This window comes from Pan troglodytes, chromosome 1 (genome assembly GCF_028858775.2).
Source record: "Pan troglodytes isolate AG18354 chromosome 1, NHGRI_mPanTro3-v2.0_pri, whole genome shotgun sequence".
Lineage (NCBI taxonomy): Eukaryota > Metazoa > Chordata > Mammalia > Primates > Hominidae > Pan > Pan troglodytes.
Genome location: NC_072398.2, coordinates 206,208,791 through 206,226,085, shown reverse-complemented (window position 1 = coordinate 206,226,085; position 17,295 = coordinate 206,208,791). Strand labels below are relative to the sequence as shown.

The 17,295-nt window shown below is 40.8% G+C and overlaps 1 protein-coding gene across 1 annotated transcript in view; it reads left to right on the top strand.

Moving 5' to 3' along the window:
* The window catches only part of CLIC4 (chloride intracellular channel 4), a 95,300-nt gene that overhangs the window by 41,661 nt on the left and 36,344 nt on the right, over positions 1-17,295 (top strand). Inside the window, exon 2 of the mRNA XM_001168510.7 lies at positions 10,496-10,605. Coding sequence (XP_001168510.2) covers positions 10,496-10,605 — 110 coding nt within the window. The remainder of the gene's footprint in view (positions 1-10,495; positions 10,606-17,295) is intronic.

Here is a 17,295-nt window from a genome sequence, read left to right as displayed (position 1 = left end):
GAGGCTGAGGCGGGTGGATCACAAGGTCAGGAGTTTGAGACCAACCTGGCCAACATGGTGAAACCCTGTCTCTGCTAAAGATACCAAAACAAAACAAACCTATGTAATCCAAATTAAAATCTTCTTCAGTATGTATATATTTATATTTATAATCTATATGTATATATTTAAAAAACAACTTACTGGATGTAATTCATATACAATATAATTCACCCATTTAAAATATACAGTTCAATGGTTTTTAGTATATTCACAGAGTTGTGCAACCGTTACCAGGGTCTAATTTTTTTCTTTTTTTTTGATACGGAGTCTCACTTTGTCACCCAGGCTGGAGTGCAGTGGCACGATCTCTGCTCACTGCAAGCTCCGCCTCCCACGTTCATGCATTCTCCTGCCTCAGCCTCCCAAGTAGCTGGGACTACAGGCGTCTGCCACCACGCCAGGCTAATTTTTTTTTTTTTTGTATATTTAGTAGAGATGGGGTTTCACCGTGTTAGCCAGGATGGTCTTGATCTCCTGACCTCGTGATCCACCTGCTTCGGCCTCCCAAAGTGCTGGGATTACAGGCGTGAGTCACCGTGCCCGGCCAGTTTTTTTTTTTTTTTTTTTTTTTTGAGAGAGACAGAGTCTTGCTCTGTTGCCCAGGCTGGAGTGCAGTGGCATGATCTTGGCTCACTGCAGCCTCCGCCTCCCAAGTTCAAGTGATTCTCCTCCCTCAGCTTCCCAAGTAGCTGGGATTACAGGCATGTACCAGCATGCCCAGCTAATTTTTGTATTTTTGGTAGAGACGGTTTCACCATGTTGGTCAGGCTGGTCTCAAACTCCTGACCTCGTGATCTGCCTGCCTCGGCCTCCCAAAGTGCTGGGATTACAGGCATGAGCCACTGCGCCTGGCCAATTTTTGTATTTTTTAGTAGAAATGGGGTTTCGCTATATGTTAGCCAGGCTGATCTCGAACTCCTGACCTCAAGTGATCCACCTGCCTTGGCCTCCCAAAGTGCTGGGATTATAGATGTTAGCCACCACGCCTGGCCACCAGGGTCTAATTTTAAAACATTTTCATCACCTCAAAAAGAAACCATGTACCCATTAGCAGTCACTCCTCTTCCCCATCCTCAGTTCTTGGCAACAGATAGTCTACTATCTGTATGAATTTGCCTATTTTGGACATTTCATATAAATGGTATCATATTCAGTTGTCCCCTGGAATCCACGGGGGATTGGTTTCAGGACTCCTCTGTGGATGTAGAAGTCCGTTATAGTTGTCCCTGTATCTGCGGGTTCTGCATCTGTGGATACGGAAGGCCAGCTGTGATATGTGGTGTTTTGTTCCTTTCACTTATTCAAGTCACAGCATGTATCCATACTTCATTGCTTTTAATTGTCAAATAATATTCCACTGTATGGATATGTCACATATTATGCATTTTTAATTTTGCTTTTAAATCTAATACTTCTGAGAGACTTCTCCTTCTGGGAATATAGAATTTCCTGCTTTTTTGCCTCCTATATTCCTGACTTGGAGCTAAAGAAGCCAGCAACCTGGACACACTAGCAGGCACTGAGAAAAAAAACTCCAACCAAATCCTGCTGCCTCTTGCCTGAGAACCAGGGAAGGGGCAGCCTAAACAAGACCACAAACTTTTAGATAATTACTGCTCTACTGTAAACACCACAGAAAAAGCTGTGGCTCCATCCTCACCATGCCAGCAAAGGCTGAATTGGGTGGCCTAGACTTCCATCCTCTGTTGGTGGTCTATAAATTTAACCAATCTTTTACTGATGGGCTTCGGTGGTCTCTAGTGTTTTGCTGTTACAAACAATAAGGCCTCAGTATTCCTCTCTCTTGTATCTTTGGACATCTGTATGACTGTTTCTATAGAATAAATTTCTAGATATAAAATTATTGGGACAATAGATGGCATCCAGTGAAGCCTTCAGGAATGGCAGTTAGATGGATGATCTCAAAATATAGAAACAGGCTTTGCGAGGAGGCTCACGCCTGTAATCCCAGCACTTTGGGAGACCGAGGTGGGCGAATCACCTGAGGTCAGGAGTTCAAGACCAGCCTGACCAACATGGTGAAACCCTGTCTCTACTAAAAATACAAAAATTAGCTGGGTATGGTGATGTGTGCCTATAATCCCAGCTATTCGGGAGGTTGAGACAGGAGAATCTCTTGAACTCAGGAGGCAGAGGTTGCAGTGAGCCGTGATCGCGCCATTGCATTCCAGCCTGAGTGACAGAGCAAGACTCTGTCTCAAAACAAACAAACAAACAAAAAAAATGGAAATATATAAGAAGTATTACATTTTCAGTGTAGTTTTTCTCTGTTGTTTAGACTAGGTAATTTTTATACCTTCATTTTACTGATTCTTCTGTCCCCTTCGTTTGGCTTTTGAACCCATCTACTGAGTTTTTAAATTTCAGTTACTGTATTTTTCAGTTCTAAAATTTCCATCTGGGACTTCTTTATATCTTTTTTTTTTTTTAACTTTAATTATCGTGTTTATCTTCTGACATATATCTTCTATTTTTTTTGCTGAGGCTTTCTGTTTTTTCATTTGCTTCAAGCAGATCATTCCGTTTGATATGATTCTTGGTATGACACGTTCAGTTGAAACATGGACATTTTCATATTATGTTAAGAGACTCTGGATCTTGTTTAATCCTTCTCTTTAAACTTCTGACACTCAAGTAAGACTCCTTTGACATTTCTGTGGAGGGAAAAGGAGAAGGGAGATGGCACTGCTTTGTTATATAACCAGGTAGAGACAGAAGTCCAAGTGCCCCACTGGGTTATCTCATTTTTATTTTTTTATTTTTATTTTTATTTGTTTTGAGACAGTCTGCTCTGTCGCCCAGGCTGGAGCGCAGTGGCGTGATCTCAGCTCACTACAACCTCTGCCTGCCAGGTTCAAGCAATTCTCCTGCCCCAGCCTCCCGAGTGGCTGGGATTATAGGCGTGCGCCACCACACTCGGCTAATTTTTGTATTTTTAGTAGAGACGGGGTTTCACCATGTTGGCCAGGCTGGTCTTAAACGCCTGACCTCAGGTGATCTGCCTGCCTTGGCCTCCCAAAGTGCTGGGATTACAGGTGTGAGCCACTGTGCCTAGCCCCATTTTTGAGATTTAATACTTCTTGCTTCCAGAATGTGATTTTAAGGAAAAGAAAAATAAATAAATAAATTTAATACTTCTGAGAGACTTCTGCTTCTGGAAAAACAGAATTAGATGGTAGTGAGTTTCTTAGTTTTTTGCCTTATACATCTCAGACTTGGAACCAAACAAGCCAGCAACCATGGTGAAGAGGCTCCTTATTACTGCTGGGGTGGGGGAATGGGAGTTGCAGCTCCCTGTGTGACCTCCCTGGTACACTAGTGGAGGTGGCCTCATTACCACTGGTTAATGTTCAAAGTCCTGACTCTGTTAGGCCTCCTCTGACCCCATCCCAGGGGCAGGGGCTTGGCAGGGTTTGGAGGCCCTGATTTCCTCCCTGGCCATCTCTGACAGTATTCTGGCAGAGACATTACAGCCTCCAGAGGATTGGTTACATTAAGTTGGAAATAAAATATATAAACTAAAAAAAAGTTATATATATGTGATCATATTTTTCAAGGAATAAAGTAGTATGGGCCGGGCGTGGTGGCTCACACCTGTAATCCCAGCACTTTGGGAGGCCAAGGTGGGAGGATAACTTGAGGCCAGGAGTTTGAAACCAGCCTGGGCAACATAGTTAGAACCCCATCTCTATTAAAAGAAAAATAGTAGTATGTAGATAGAAAATAAAAATGTAGAAGAATAAGTAGCAAATTAATGGTTCAAGGGTAAGGGAATGCTGACTTTCTCTAGTGTTTCAGTTTTTATTTATTTTAAAAATAATGAATATAACTGTTAGAAGCAGTGAAGAGTAAAGTATTTTTTAAAGGCATACTTTTCTCAGATGCTATTGTTAGATAACTATATGTTAATTTTTATGGTTACTAATACAAAACTGGGTATAGAATAAACGTATCCTGGCTCCCAGTGTAGGATGCTTTCCATTGTATCACAATGCCCTCAGTCATCTGTAGCAATAGACTGTATTCAGTGTAGTTCATACTAAACAGGGTAATTTTGATTCTATAATTTTGTTGAAATTGAATTTTATATTTAACTTGGATTAAAGGAGAAGGTTTTTGACTTGTGAATTCTAGAAATTTGAATTTTTTGCCAGGCCCAGTGGCTCACACCTGTAATCCCAGGACTTTGGGAGGCTGAGGTGGGTGGATCACTTGAGTTCAGGAGTTTGAGATCAGCCTGGCCAACATGGTGAAACCCTGTCTCTAATAAAAATACAAAAATTGGGCCAGGCGGCGTGGCTCATGCCTGTAATCTGGGCATTTTGGGAGGCCGAGGTGGGTGGATCACCTGAGGTCAGGAGTTCGAGACCAGCCTGACCGACATGGTGAAACACTGTCTCTAATAAAAATACAAAAATCAGCTGGGCATGGTTGTGGGCACCTGTAATCCGAGTTACTCGGGAGGTTGAGGCAGGAGAATCACTTGAACCTCGGAGGTGGAGGTTGCAGTGAGCCGAGATCACACCATTGCACTCCAGCCTGGGTGACAAGAGTGAAACTCCATCTCAAAATAAATAAATAAATAAATAAATAAGCCAGCCATGGTGGTGGGCGCCTGTACTCCCAGCTGCTCGGGAGGCTGAGGCAGGAGAATGGCCTGAACCTGGGAGGTAGAGGTTGCAATGAGCCGAGATGACACCACTGTACTCCAGCCTGGGCAACAGAGCGAGACTCCACCTAATTAAAAAAAAAAAAAAAAGAAATTTGAATTTTTCCACAGTTTTACTGTATATACATAAATTATACATATATATGTGCATGTGTGTATATATATGTATTTATATGTATGTGTATATGTGTATGTGTGTGTATATATATAATATGTATATTTTAAATAGTGACAGAGTCTTGCTCTGTTACCCAGGCTGGAATGTAGTGCTATAATCATGGCTCGCTGCAGTCTTGAACTCCTGGGCTCCAGTGATCCTCCTACCTCAGTCTCCTGAATAACTGGGACTATAGGAGAGTGCCACCACGCTGGCTAATTTTCTAGTTTTTTTAGTAGAGATGGGGTATTGCTCGGTTGCCCAGGCTGATCTCAAACTCCTGGTGTCAAGTGATGCTCCTGCTTTGGACTTCCAAAGTGTTGGGATTACGGGCATGAACTATTGTGCGTGGCCTTTTCTATACTTCAAAAATTTTCAAAAATAAAAATAAATATTTCATCTGACTAGTAGCTCCCAATTTTCTGATGCTATTAAGACTTTGGAAAAAGTTGTTCATGGTGACGATGACTTTTCTTATTTGACTTGTCATTAGTGGTTAGTAAAAAAGGGACTTTTTTCAGGTCCGTCTTGAAGAATATGCATCCTTTTATTTATGTGTGCATGAAGGAAAGTGCTTATTAGGCGTATGAGATGTGTAATGAGCTTCTGATATACCTGAAACAAAAGTAAATTGGGAAAATTTGCTAGAAAATGTTAGAGAAAGGAGGCGGTCACCTGTGAAAGGAAAGAGGCATTTGTGTCCTGACCAGGTCTTCATGAACTGTTCCGTATTCTGAGATTCTTTTGCCCATGCTCAAGGACTGGCTCTGCAGACCACTGTAGGAGATTATGTATGGTGACTGATCTGTAGCCAGTCCCCATTCATCTTTAGCCTGCTTTTAGTTTAACGTGTTTCTAAGTTCCTACATGTAATATCTTTATTATGTCTCGCTTACCAACTTAATGATTTTAACATTGCTTTGACAGGCAGCTTGGGAAATTTTAGTTAATTTTATAGATTAAGTGGAGGAGGATAAAGGCCTTGAGTCAGACTAGTTCTTTGTGTACCAAATTACTGTTGTTTTTTTTTTCAGTAAATCTCAAATTTGGATTATCAGGCTAATTGGAAAGGTAGTGTATTAACATTTTCTTGTCTGTAGTAAATCCACTTGTGTGTTATCAGTGTTCCATGCTATTAATGGTCAGTATCTTCAAAAAGGCAACTTTGGGCACCAGTTTGTTATATAGTAGGATGAGTTAGTGCTGTAAATTGACTTGGGTTCTGAGAATCAAATATCATCCTAACCTTCCCACACCAGTGTTTCTTAATGTATCCAGCAGGCAGGTGCCTTACTTCAGAATCTCCTTGAGTGCCTATAACAAAATAAGGATTCCTGGGCCCCAACCCGAGAGTTCTGCTGAATCAGAATCTCTAGATATGAGGCCCTGGGGTCTTCATTTTAAATGTTTTCCTTAGGTTATTTGTAATCACAGTAAAATTTAAGAACTAGGCGTTTTTTAGGAAGTACATTTTTGTACAAGTTATATGTAGTATTAGGAATTAATATGATTCATTCTGCCCTCAAATTCTGTGTATATTTTGTTACTGATAAAGAATGATCGGATTTTTTTTTTTTCTTAAACCAAGCTCTGTTGTAACTGTTCCATGCTGTCTGATTAGGGTTCTAGAATCTTCACTATAAGCCCACTTTTTTTGTTTTTGTTTTTTAAACTCCCTTTACCTCTCCATTAGTTTAGGAATTAATGACTTTTTACTGATGTGGCATTTTACTGAAATGCTTCTGAATTTTTTGAGAGTTACTTTAGGATAATAAACAGTACTTTTACCAGCATCTTTGAATGACTTATTGGAGAGTTATTTCTGGCACTTTCCATGGACGTCATAGTCAACAGGCTGTGTTGATCTCTAGCAATGTCAGAACGTTCTCTTCCAGCATTCCAGCTCTCTTTCCTTCCCATCTCTCCTTTTCCTTCAGTCCATCTTTCCTTTTTAAACTTGGGGCTGATTCCATGTCTTTGCTATCATGAATAGTGCTGCAGTGAACATACATATGCATGTGTCTTTATGGTAGAATGATTTATATTCCTTTGGGTATATACCCAGTAATGGGATTGCCGAGTCGAATGGTAGTTCTGTTTTTAGCTCTTTGAGGAATTGCCACACTGCTTTCCACAATAGTTTAACTAATTTACACTCCCACCAGCAGCGTATAGTGTTCCCTTTTCTCTACAACTTTGCCAGCATCTGTTTTTTTTTTTTTTTACTTTTTGAAAATAGCCATTCTGGTGTGAAATGGTATCTCATTGTGCTTTTGATTTGTTTTTCTCTAATGATCAGTGGTATTGAACTTTTTTTCATATGCTTGTTGGGCCACATGTATGTCTTCTTTTGAAAAGTGTCTTCATGTCGGTTGCCCACATTTTAATGGGGTTGTTTTATATTTGTAATTTTGTTTAAGTTCTTTATGGATGCTGGATATTAGACCTTTGTCAGATGCATATTTTGCAAATATTTTCTCCCATTCAACCTGCATTCTGTAGGTTGTCTGTTTACTCCGTTGATAGTTTCTTCTGCTGTGCGGAAACTCTTAAGTTTAATTAGATCCTGTTTGTCAACTTTCGTTGCACTTGTTTTTGGCATCTTCGTCATGAAATCTTTGCCAGTTCCTATGTCCAGAATGGCACTGACTAGGTTGTCTTCCAGGGTTTTTATAGTTTTGGGTTTTACATTTAAGTCTTTAATCCATCTTGAGTTGATTTTTGTGTATGGTGTAAGGAAGGAATCCAGTTTTAATCTTCTGCATATGGTTAGCCAGTTATCCCAGCACCATTGATTGAATATGGAGTCTTGTTTTGACAAAAACGTTGCTTGTTTTTGTCAGCTTTGTCGAAAATCAGATGGTTATAGGTGTGTGGCCTTATTTCTGGGCTGTACTTGAGGGTGGAGGATGGAAGGAGGGAGAGGATCAGAAAAAATAACTATTGGGCTCTAGGCTTTGTACCTGGGTGATGAAATAATCTGTACAACAAACCCCTGTGACATGAGTTTACCTATAATAACAAACCTGCACATAATACCCCTGAACCTAAAATAAAAGTTAAAAACAATAGCAACAACTACCTTGGGGCATACATGATGGGACTATAAAAGATTTGTACCACTCTGATTTTAGGAAAATCTACCTCGTCATTGCCATTCATTAAGTAGGGTTAGAAATAGGTTATTATAAATATATCTTTTGTTATTTTCTTGCTCTCTGAAGGAATGTGTACAACAGGATATGGGCCGGGTATGGTGGTGCATGCCTGTAGTTTCAGCTACTGGGGAGGCTGAGGCGGGAGTATTTCTTAAGTTCACGAATTTGAAACTGCAGTATGCTGTGATTGTGCCTGTGAGTAACCACTGCACACCAGCCTGGGAAACATAGTAAGATCCTATCTCTAATTGAAAAAAAAAATAAAAAAAAACAGGATATAGGATATTTATTTTTATTTTTGAAATGAAGTCTCACTTTGTCGCCCAGGCTGGAGTGCAGTGGCACGATCTCGGCTCACCGCAACCTCCACCTCCCGGGTTCAAGCAATTCTCCTGTCTCAGCCCCCAGGGTAGCTGGGATTATAGGCATGCGCCACAACGCCTGGCTAATTTTTGTACTTTTCGTAGAGACGGAGTTTCACTATGTTGGTCAGGCTGGTCTCAAACTCCCGACCTTGTGAACTGCCCGCCTTGGCCTCCCAAAGTGCTGGGATTACAGGAGTGAGCCACTGTGCCCAGCCAGGATATGGGATGTTTATAATGAATTTTTTTTGGAGGCGGGTACACCTACAAGTTTCCCTTTTTACTTTGCCTTACGAAGAATACTGTCTGATAGAATGAAAAATGATTTTTACATTTCAGAAAACCCATAACAGACTTTGCCTTTGCCCTGAGGCAAGGGTTTATGTACCCCCTAGGAATTACTGTTCTGTCCAACATAGTAGCCATTAGTCATATGTGGCTATTTAAATTATGAAAACATATTGTTTATGTTTTAAATTATAAATTGTAGTCATGTGCTGCATATGCCAGGGGTCTCAAAAGATTGTAATTCGCTTTTATTTTTTATTTTTATTTTTTGAGATGGAGCCTTGCTCCTTCGCCAGGCTGGAGTGCAGTGGCACGATGTCGGCTCAGTAAAATCTCTGCCTCCCGGGTTCAAGCGATTCTCCTGCCTCAGCCTCCCAAGTAGCTGGGACTGCAGGCACGTACCACCACGTCCAGCTAATTTTTTGTATTTTAGTAGAGGTGGGGTTTCACCATGTTGGCCAGGCTGGTCTCAAACTCCTGACCTCGTGATCTCCCCTCCTCGGCCTCCCAAAGTGTTGGGATTACAGGCGTGAGCCACTGCACCCAGCTTATAATTCGTATTTTTATTCTACCTTTTCTATGTTTAGATATGTCTTGATGTACAGATACCATTATATTCCACTTGCCTACAGTATTCAGTACAGTAACATGCTGTACAGGTTTGTAGCCTAGGAGCAATAGGCTATACCATGTAGACTAGGTGTGTAGTAGGCGATCTCATCTAGGTTTGTGTCAGCATACCCTGTGATGCTTGTAAAATGCTAGAATCGCCTAACAGCACATTTTTTTCAGAATGTGTCCCTGTCAGTAAGTGATTCATGACTGTAATTTAAAATAAATGAAACAAAAAAATTCAGTTCGCTTGAACTAGCCCCATTAAATACTCCCTAGCCACATATTGCTAGTGGCTACCATATTGGACATTGGCAATATGGATCATCGCCATCATGCATTAAATTCTCTTGGGCAGTGCTATACTAGACTGGTCATTTTTATTTTTTATTTTATTTATTTATTTATTTATTTTTTTTGAGACAGAGTCTCGCTCTGTCGCCCAGGCTGGAGTGCATGGCACGATCTCGGCACACTGCAACCTCTGTGTCCCGGGTTCAAGTGATTCTCCTGCCTCAGCCTCTTGAGTAGCTGGGACTACAGGCACCCACCACCACACCTGGCTAATTTTTTTATTTTTAGTAGAGATGGGGTTTCACCATATTGGCCAGGCTGGTCTCAAACTCCTGACCGTGTGATCCACCCGCCTCGGCCTCCCAAAGTGCTGGGATTACAGGTGTGTGCCACCACGCCTGGCCCTAGACTGATCATTTTTAAGAAAAGAAAGAGGCTAGCGCTAGCTGGGTGCAGTGGCTCATGCCTGTAATCCCAGCACTTTTAGGAGGCTGAGGCAGGTGGATCACTTGAGCCCAGGAGTTCAAGACCAACCTGGATAACATGGTGAAACCCTGTCTCTACTAAAACTATTAAAAATTAGCCAGGATGGTGGTACGTGCCTGTAGCTCCAGCTGCTTGGGAGGCTAAGATGGGAGGTGAAGGTTGCAGTGAGCTGAGATCGCACCACTGCACTCCAGCCTGGGTGACAGAAGGAGACCCTGTCTCAAAAAAAGAAAAAAAAAAAAGGCTAATGAAAGAACAAAATAATAAAGACCCAAATTTCTACTCTTCCTTCCACAATGTAACTTTTCCTGGCTTCTTGTACTCTTGATTAAAATTCAGAAAAAGATATGTCATGTTGAGTATCATCACTTTGACCTTGTTTTTAATGTTTAATTCTGTTTTCCAGGCTGGCAGTGATGGTGAAAGCATAGGAAACTGCCCCTTTTCCCAGAGGCTCTTCATGATTCTTTGGCTCAAAGGAGTTGTATTTAGTGTGACGACTGTTGACCTGAAAAGGTAAGACATGGTCGCAGTTTGCAATCAACTTAAGCTGAACTATCTTTTCAGTTTGATCCTATTTTCACCTTGATGGCACGTATTCTCTAAAGGAAATATATTGTATTAAAGTTCTGCTGGTTTATGGACAAACTTAACTTGTATATAACTATTTTGGACAAGTCACGCTGTCAGTATACTGCGTGGCTACTCAGTCTTTTTTAGGAACTTTTGTATGTTTACCTTAAATTTCATGAGCAGCACTAGGAGCTAAGTGTTAGTGTGGATGCAGTGAAATCCTTGACTTCTTTTTTCCAGTGTAAACATGGAGTCATGAAGAGCTTTCTAAGCAGACATCATCTTGGCCCCAAATGTGTTAAGCATGTGACCTTTATAATCTGGATCTTCAAAGACAAGGATTTTTAGGAGGTTGAATACCGTTGTTGTCAATTTCATTTAATTTATTTTTCAGAGAATAACAGTAATTTTCTATAGCATTTTAGCTATAATGCAAGTATTTTAATCATATTTGTTTAAATGTATTGTAAAATAAGAGCAATTATCTGTGGCCCGGTGTCTGTTCTTGCTAAGTGAAGAGTTGTTTGCAGGTTTCTCTCCTGGATGACTTTATGGCTTATTTTCCATAGTGGAGAGGGCTGAGAAGAGCCGTGATGAGTAGAAAGCTCTGTTTTATTCAGGAATGTCTATTCACCTTTAGCAAACAGGTCTGAGGTGAAGAACATTCATACATCCCCTTCCCCAAAAGATTTAAATCAAGGGTTAAGAATAGTTGTATTAATGGGAAAATCTAGGGTTTGGCAGTGGATTCCTCTTGATGCAAGTGTCACAACATGATTTGCTATTATACTTATTTTTAAAACTATTAGTCTGTTCTCACATTGCTATAAAGAACTACCTGAGACTGGGTAATTCATAAAGAAAAGAGGTTTAATTGACTGGCAGTTCTGCAGGTTGTACAGGAAACTTGTCTGGGGAGGCCTCAGGAGACTTACAATTATGATAGAAGTCAAAGGGGAAGCAGACATGTCTTTCATGGCCGGAGAAGGAAGAAGAGAGAAGGGGGAGGTGTTACATATTTTTAAACAACCAGATCTTGTGAGAACTCACTCTCTGTCACAGGAACAGCAAGGGAAGTCTGCCCTTGTGATCCAGTCACCTCCCACAAGGCCCCTCTTCCAACATTGAAAATTACAATTTGATATGAGATTTGGGCAAGGACAGAAATTTAAACCATATTATATATCAAGTCATGAACAGTGTCCAGGAAAAGATATTGACAGCCTATCACTTGATAAAGTGGCAGAATTCATGTATGTTATCCCTCTGAGCATCACATGCTGATAGTTACCTGAGAGCTATAATTCCATTCCCAGTTCTAGGTTAGTGTACTCAGATTTCTGTCATTCCCTTAAAATACATTTTTACTTACTGCTAGTGCATATATTTGAAATTTTACAGACTTTAAAATTTATTGAACATAAGCCATAAAGTCATCTAGGAACCCCTTTAGTTATGTATATAAATGTAGAAATAAGCCTTTGGGAATAGTGAGTTAAAACTACAAGCTCTTGGGAAGACATTACCTTATTCATGTTGGACAGAGATGTTGTAAGAATGAAATAAGTCATGTAGTTACCCTTCTATTACTGTTTTTTTTAATACATGTGTACACAAAGCAAGTTTCCCAATATAACTCCTAAAAATAGACTGTGCCACCAGGCACACACCCTTACTGTGTCCTAAAATACATGAATTTCTCCTATTCCATTTTTGGCTTGGAGCAAGTGAGTTGACTGCCATTCTTTGAAAAAGCTGTCATTGAATAGTTTAATACAGTGCTTTAATTGTGATACATACCAGTAATAGTGCCATAAACATGGGAATCTGGGTCAGAAAAGGAAATAAACCCATTATAGCTATTTCAGAGTTGTCTGTTTCTTTTCATTTGCAGATTTTTTAAAGGCATTATTCCTATAGGTTGATTGATATTTGCAGATTTGTATATATATGTTAAAGTGTGTATGTGGAAATATGTGTAAGTGTATATGTTAAGTGTTTATAAAAAGTGGCGCATGGGAGGTAGGCATTCAGGGCCTTATAATTAGAAAATATCAAAGAAGATATATGTTTATTACCTAGGGCTTTATGTAAAATCAATGGTAGAGAGCACTTAAAATTGAAGCTTATATTTTTTGGTCTTTAGCAATCATAGGTCTCCAGTAAATATAAAAAATGCTTCTTAGGGCAACTAAAACTAAGCAAGTAGTACGTGATAATGAGTCTGTACCATCCCTACCCCCTAGTCATCAACTTCCCCTTCAGAGAGATAATTTATTTTAGGTTTGGTCTTTATTCTTCCAAATCTTTTCCTTTTTTCTTTTTCTTTTTTTTTTTTTTTTGAGACAGGGTCTGCCTCTGTCACCGAGGCTGGAGTGCAGTGGCACGATCACGGCTTACTCTGTAGCCTTGAGCTCCTGGGCTCAAGTAATCCTCCAGCCTCAGCCTCCCAAGTAGCTAGGACTACAGGCATTTACTGCCATACCTGGCTAATTTTTTATTTTTAAGAGACAGGGTCTCCCTGTGTTGCCCAGGCTGGTCTTGAACTCCTGGGCTCAAGCAGTCCTCTGGCCTTGGTCTCCCAAAGTGCTGGGATTACAGACTTTAGCCACTGTGCCTGGCCTCGTCCAGATCTTTTCTATGAGTTTACACACTTGCAGTCTTGAACAAAATTTTAAAGAGAAAGTACCTCAAGAAAGTGAGCATTGGTTCAAAAAACAAAAACAAACAACCCACCAGTATATATGAAAGTTATCACAGAGGAATAAAACATCCCTGTAGTACTTTTCATAATATATTCTTAATCTTAAAACATTAAATGTGACTCTTTTTAGAAATCTTGGGGGAGAAAATATGCCTACAGTGCTTATTTTCCTGCTTTTCCTGGTAATTGCCTAATATCTTGGTGAGAAGTACTGACTCCAGAACAAACCAGTGGAGAACAATAGAACTCCTCTGAGAGTTACTTAGCAGCTCACTCTATGATTTGAAAAAAATGATTGTTACATGACATTTCATCCATAAGAACAAGCCCATTTCTAGTTCTGGCACTGTATGACATGTTCTCTTTGAATCTCAGTTGGCATTAATGACTATGCTGGTAGTATTCATGTGTCCCTTGTGAGGCTGTGAACAATCTCCCATTACTTGCCTGCCAGAGCAGCCTTCGTGCTTTGGTGGGAGTCATTTCCAAATCTAATTTTCTGTTCATATTGCAATTTAAAGAACGTTTAGATAGAAAAAAAGGGCCCAGGCTTCACAAAGAATTTCAATTTACATCAACGATTTGAACAAAAGCTTCAGATAATATAAGTGAAAATACTAAAATTGGGACAGAGTTAAAGATGTTCTGGCATGTCATCAGTTGGGAAACAACCATGGCATAGTATAGAAAATTTCAGGAGTGAGACCTAGCTGTGTATGGAGAGAGCTCTATCACTGATTTCACTGGGACCTGGGGCGAGCTGCCTCATCTTCCTTGGAGTTAGTTACCTTATATTTAAATTCAGGAGAAAAGGGAAAAAAACTTCACTTTTGTAATAGTTTAAAGTGTTACAATGGAACTATGAAACTGATAGTTCTGCATATCTTAAAAGGCAGTTAGAAACTCAGAAAAAAATCTGATTCCCAAATAGACTCTTCAGATAGTTTTATCTTCATGATCATGTCTCTGTGGTTCCACCTTTCTGAAAACAGTCTTCAGTAACTTAAGAAATCATTTCAACTTCCATGATCTTCAGTAGCAGCAGCATGAATGACACATGCCAAGAGACTAAATGGAATGAGATAGGCCTGTCTTTCAGAGACATCATCTATTTCCTGCTGCTGTCCAGACAGGAAAGTCAGACTCCATTTTTCCCCTTTGTAAAGTTGACTTGAGCTACATAAAGCATTTGTTAGAACAGTCCAATTCAAGATAATTGTGCTTTATGACTGCATTCAGAATCACATGTGTACCCACTGTGTGTGTGTGGGGTGTGTGTATGTGTGTGCATGTGTGTGGGTGGGTGGCTGGAGGGGGTGTGTGTGGGTAGGTGGGTGGTGGGGGTGTGTGTGTATGTGTGGGTGGGTGGGTGGTGGGGTGTGTGTAGGTGGGTTGGAGTGTGTGGGTTGAGGGGGTGTGTGTATGTGGGTGGGTGGGGGGATGTGTGTATGTGGGTGGGTGGGGATGTGTGTGTGTGTGTGATTGAGAGGGGAGGGAGATATAGACACACAGAGAGGGAGTATTTTGTTGCTATGTCTTTATGTTCTTTTTTAAGACGATTTCAAAGATGATACATCCTGTTGAGGCTGCTAAGAGCTGAATTAATAGAATTATTAGTGAATGTTTTTCTAAACCTGTTATCAGTATACACTTTACTCCTAAACTGTTATCAAGATGGTAAAAATTATAGACTCTATATTTGGGCCAGGCAAAGTGGCTCACTCTTGTAATCCCAGTGCTTTGAGAGGCCAGGGCAGGTGATCACTTGAGGTCAGGAGTTCAAGACCACCCTGGCCAACGTGGTGAAATCCTGTCTCTACTAAAAATACAAAAATTAGTCGGGCATGGTGGTGAGTGCCTTAGTCCCAGCTACTCAGGAGGCTGAGGCAGGAGAATTGCTTGAATCCAGGAGGTGGAGGCTGCAGTGAGCTGAAATCACGCCACTGCACTCTAGCCTGGGCAACAGATTGAGACTCCATGTCAAAAAAAAAAAAAAAAAAAACCAAAAACAAAGACAAACGAATTATGGAATCCATATTTGAAATCTTTTCATGGGTATTATTTTTTTTGAAGTATTCCTCCACAGATTGACAATAAAATTGACATTAAAAGTAGACAGATTAACAATATTTAATCCAAATCAGTAAAATTATTTAACTGGTTGAACTGGGACAAAGACAAATTCTTAGTGACAAGGGGTCTTGGTGTGTGTGTTTTGTTGAGTCCATGATTAATTTGTTCAATTAGTGACTTGACTGTCAGTCAAACCAGAATATAGCAAATCTAGTAAAGAATAATTAATAGTAGTAAAGCGTTCTGAAACAAATAATTCTGGTTCTCTGGTGTTAACTTTTTGAGGTTTTTTGTTGTTGTTGTTATATGTTTATATAGTATCCAGTAGTCTCTTTGATATGTGTGAATTAATTTTATGCCCTGAAAATCAGCACCTTCAAAAAGGAACTCGATTTTTTTTTGTTATTGTTCTCTTTCTGGAGAAAAAAGGAGCTCCATTTAAAAGATAAGGCCTACATACCTAGTACTTTTTTCTTCGTTGGGCAAGTCAACTTGTTACAGATGGGTCATCTTCAAGAGCCAGCTCTGGTGTCCTCTAGCTATGCTGCACTCATTTCATACCAAGCAGCTGGAACTGAGTCACCAGCCCAGCTTCCTCCAATTGTTGCAATTGTACTGAACTACATTTTAATAGAAATTAAGCCACTCAAGTCTCTTAAAATATTAGCTCCTATAGGATTCCTCCTTTTCATTCGTTTCTTTTCCTTTTGGTTTTTGTTTTTATTTCCTTTTCTTCATCTAGAAAAAAAAAGGGAAACAACAGAATAATTTATTTCATCTGAAAGACTACCATGATACATGAGGGTAAAAATAATACACCCCAAAACACTGGAGAATATTTGCACCCTGTTGCAAGGCATGAGTTCTGTGCACTTTGCTCTTGATGTCACGTAAGGGAAATATTTGAATGAGTTTTAATCAAGTGTTGAGTATTTACTGAAGGCCTTTTTGGAAGTAAACCAAAGATGTCTTGAAATTTTTTGCCATTGCCTATTGGCTCAGTTTCATTTATCTCAAACTGCAATTCTTTTTTTTTTTTAATTATTATTTTTTTTATTGATCATTCTTGGGTGTTTCTCACAGAGGGGGATTTGGCAGGGTCATAGGACAATAGTGGAGGGAAGGTCAGCAGATAAACAAGTGAACAAAGGTCTCTGGTTTTCCTAGGCAGAGGATCCTGCGGCCTTCCACAGTGTTTGTGTCCCTGGGTACTTGAGATTAGGGAGTGGTGATGACTCTTAACCAGCATGCTGCCTTCAAGCATCTGTTTAACAAAGCACATCTTGTACCGCCCTTAATCCATTTAACCCTGAGTGGACACAGCACATGTTTCAGAGAGCACAGGGTTGGGGGTAAGGTCCCAGATCAACAGGATCCCAAGGCAGAAGAATTTTTCCTAGTACAGAACAAAATGAAGAGTCTCCCAGGTCTACCTCTTTCTACACAGACACGGCAACCATCTGATTTCTCAATCTTTTCCCCACCTTTCCCCCCTTTCTATTCCACAAAACCGCCATTGTCATCATGGCCCGTTCTCAATGAGCTGTTGGGCACACCTCCCAGACGGGGTGGTGGCCGGGCAGAGGGGCTCCTCACTTCCCAGTTGGGGCGGCTGGGCAGAGGCGCCCCTCACCTCCCGGACGGGGGGCGGCTGGCTGGGCCGGGGCTGACCCCCCCCACCTCCCTCCCGGACGGGGCAGCTGGCTGGGCAGAGGGACTCCTCACTTCCCAGTAGGGGCGGCCAGGCAGAGGCGCCCCTCACCTCCCGGACGGGGCGGCTGGCCGGGCAGGGGGCTGACCCCCCCCCACCTCCCTCCCAGACGGGGCGGCTGGCCGGGTGGGGGGCTGACCCCCCC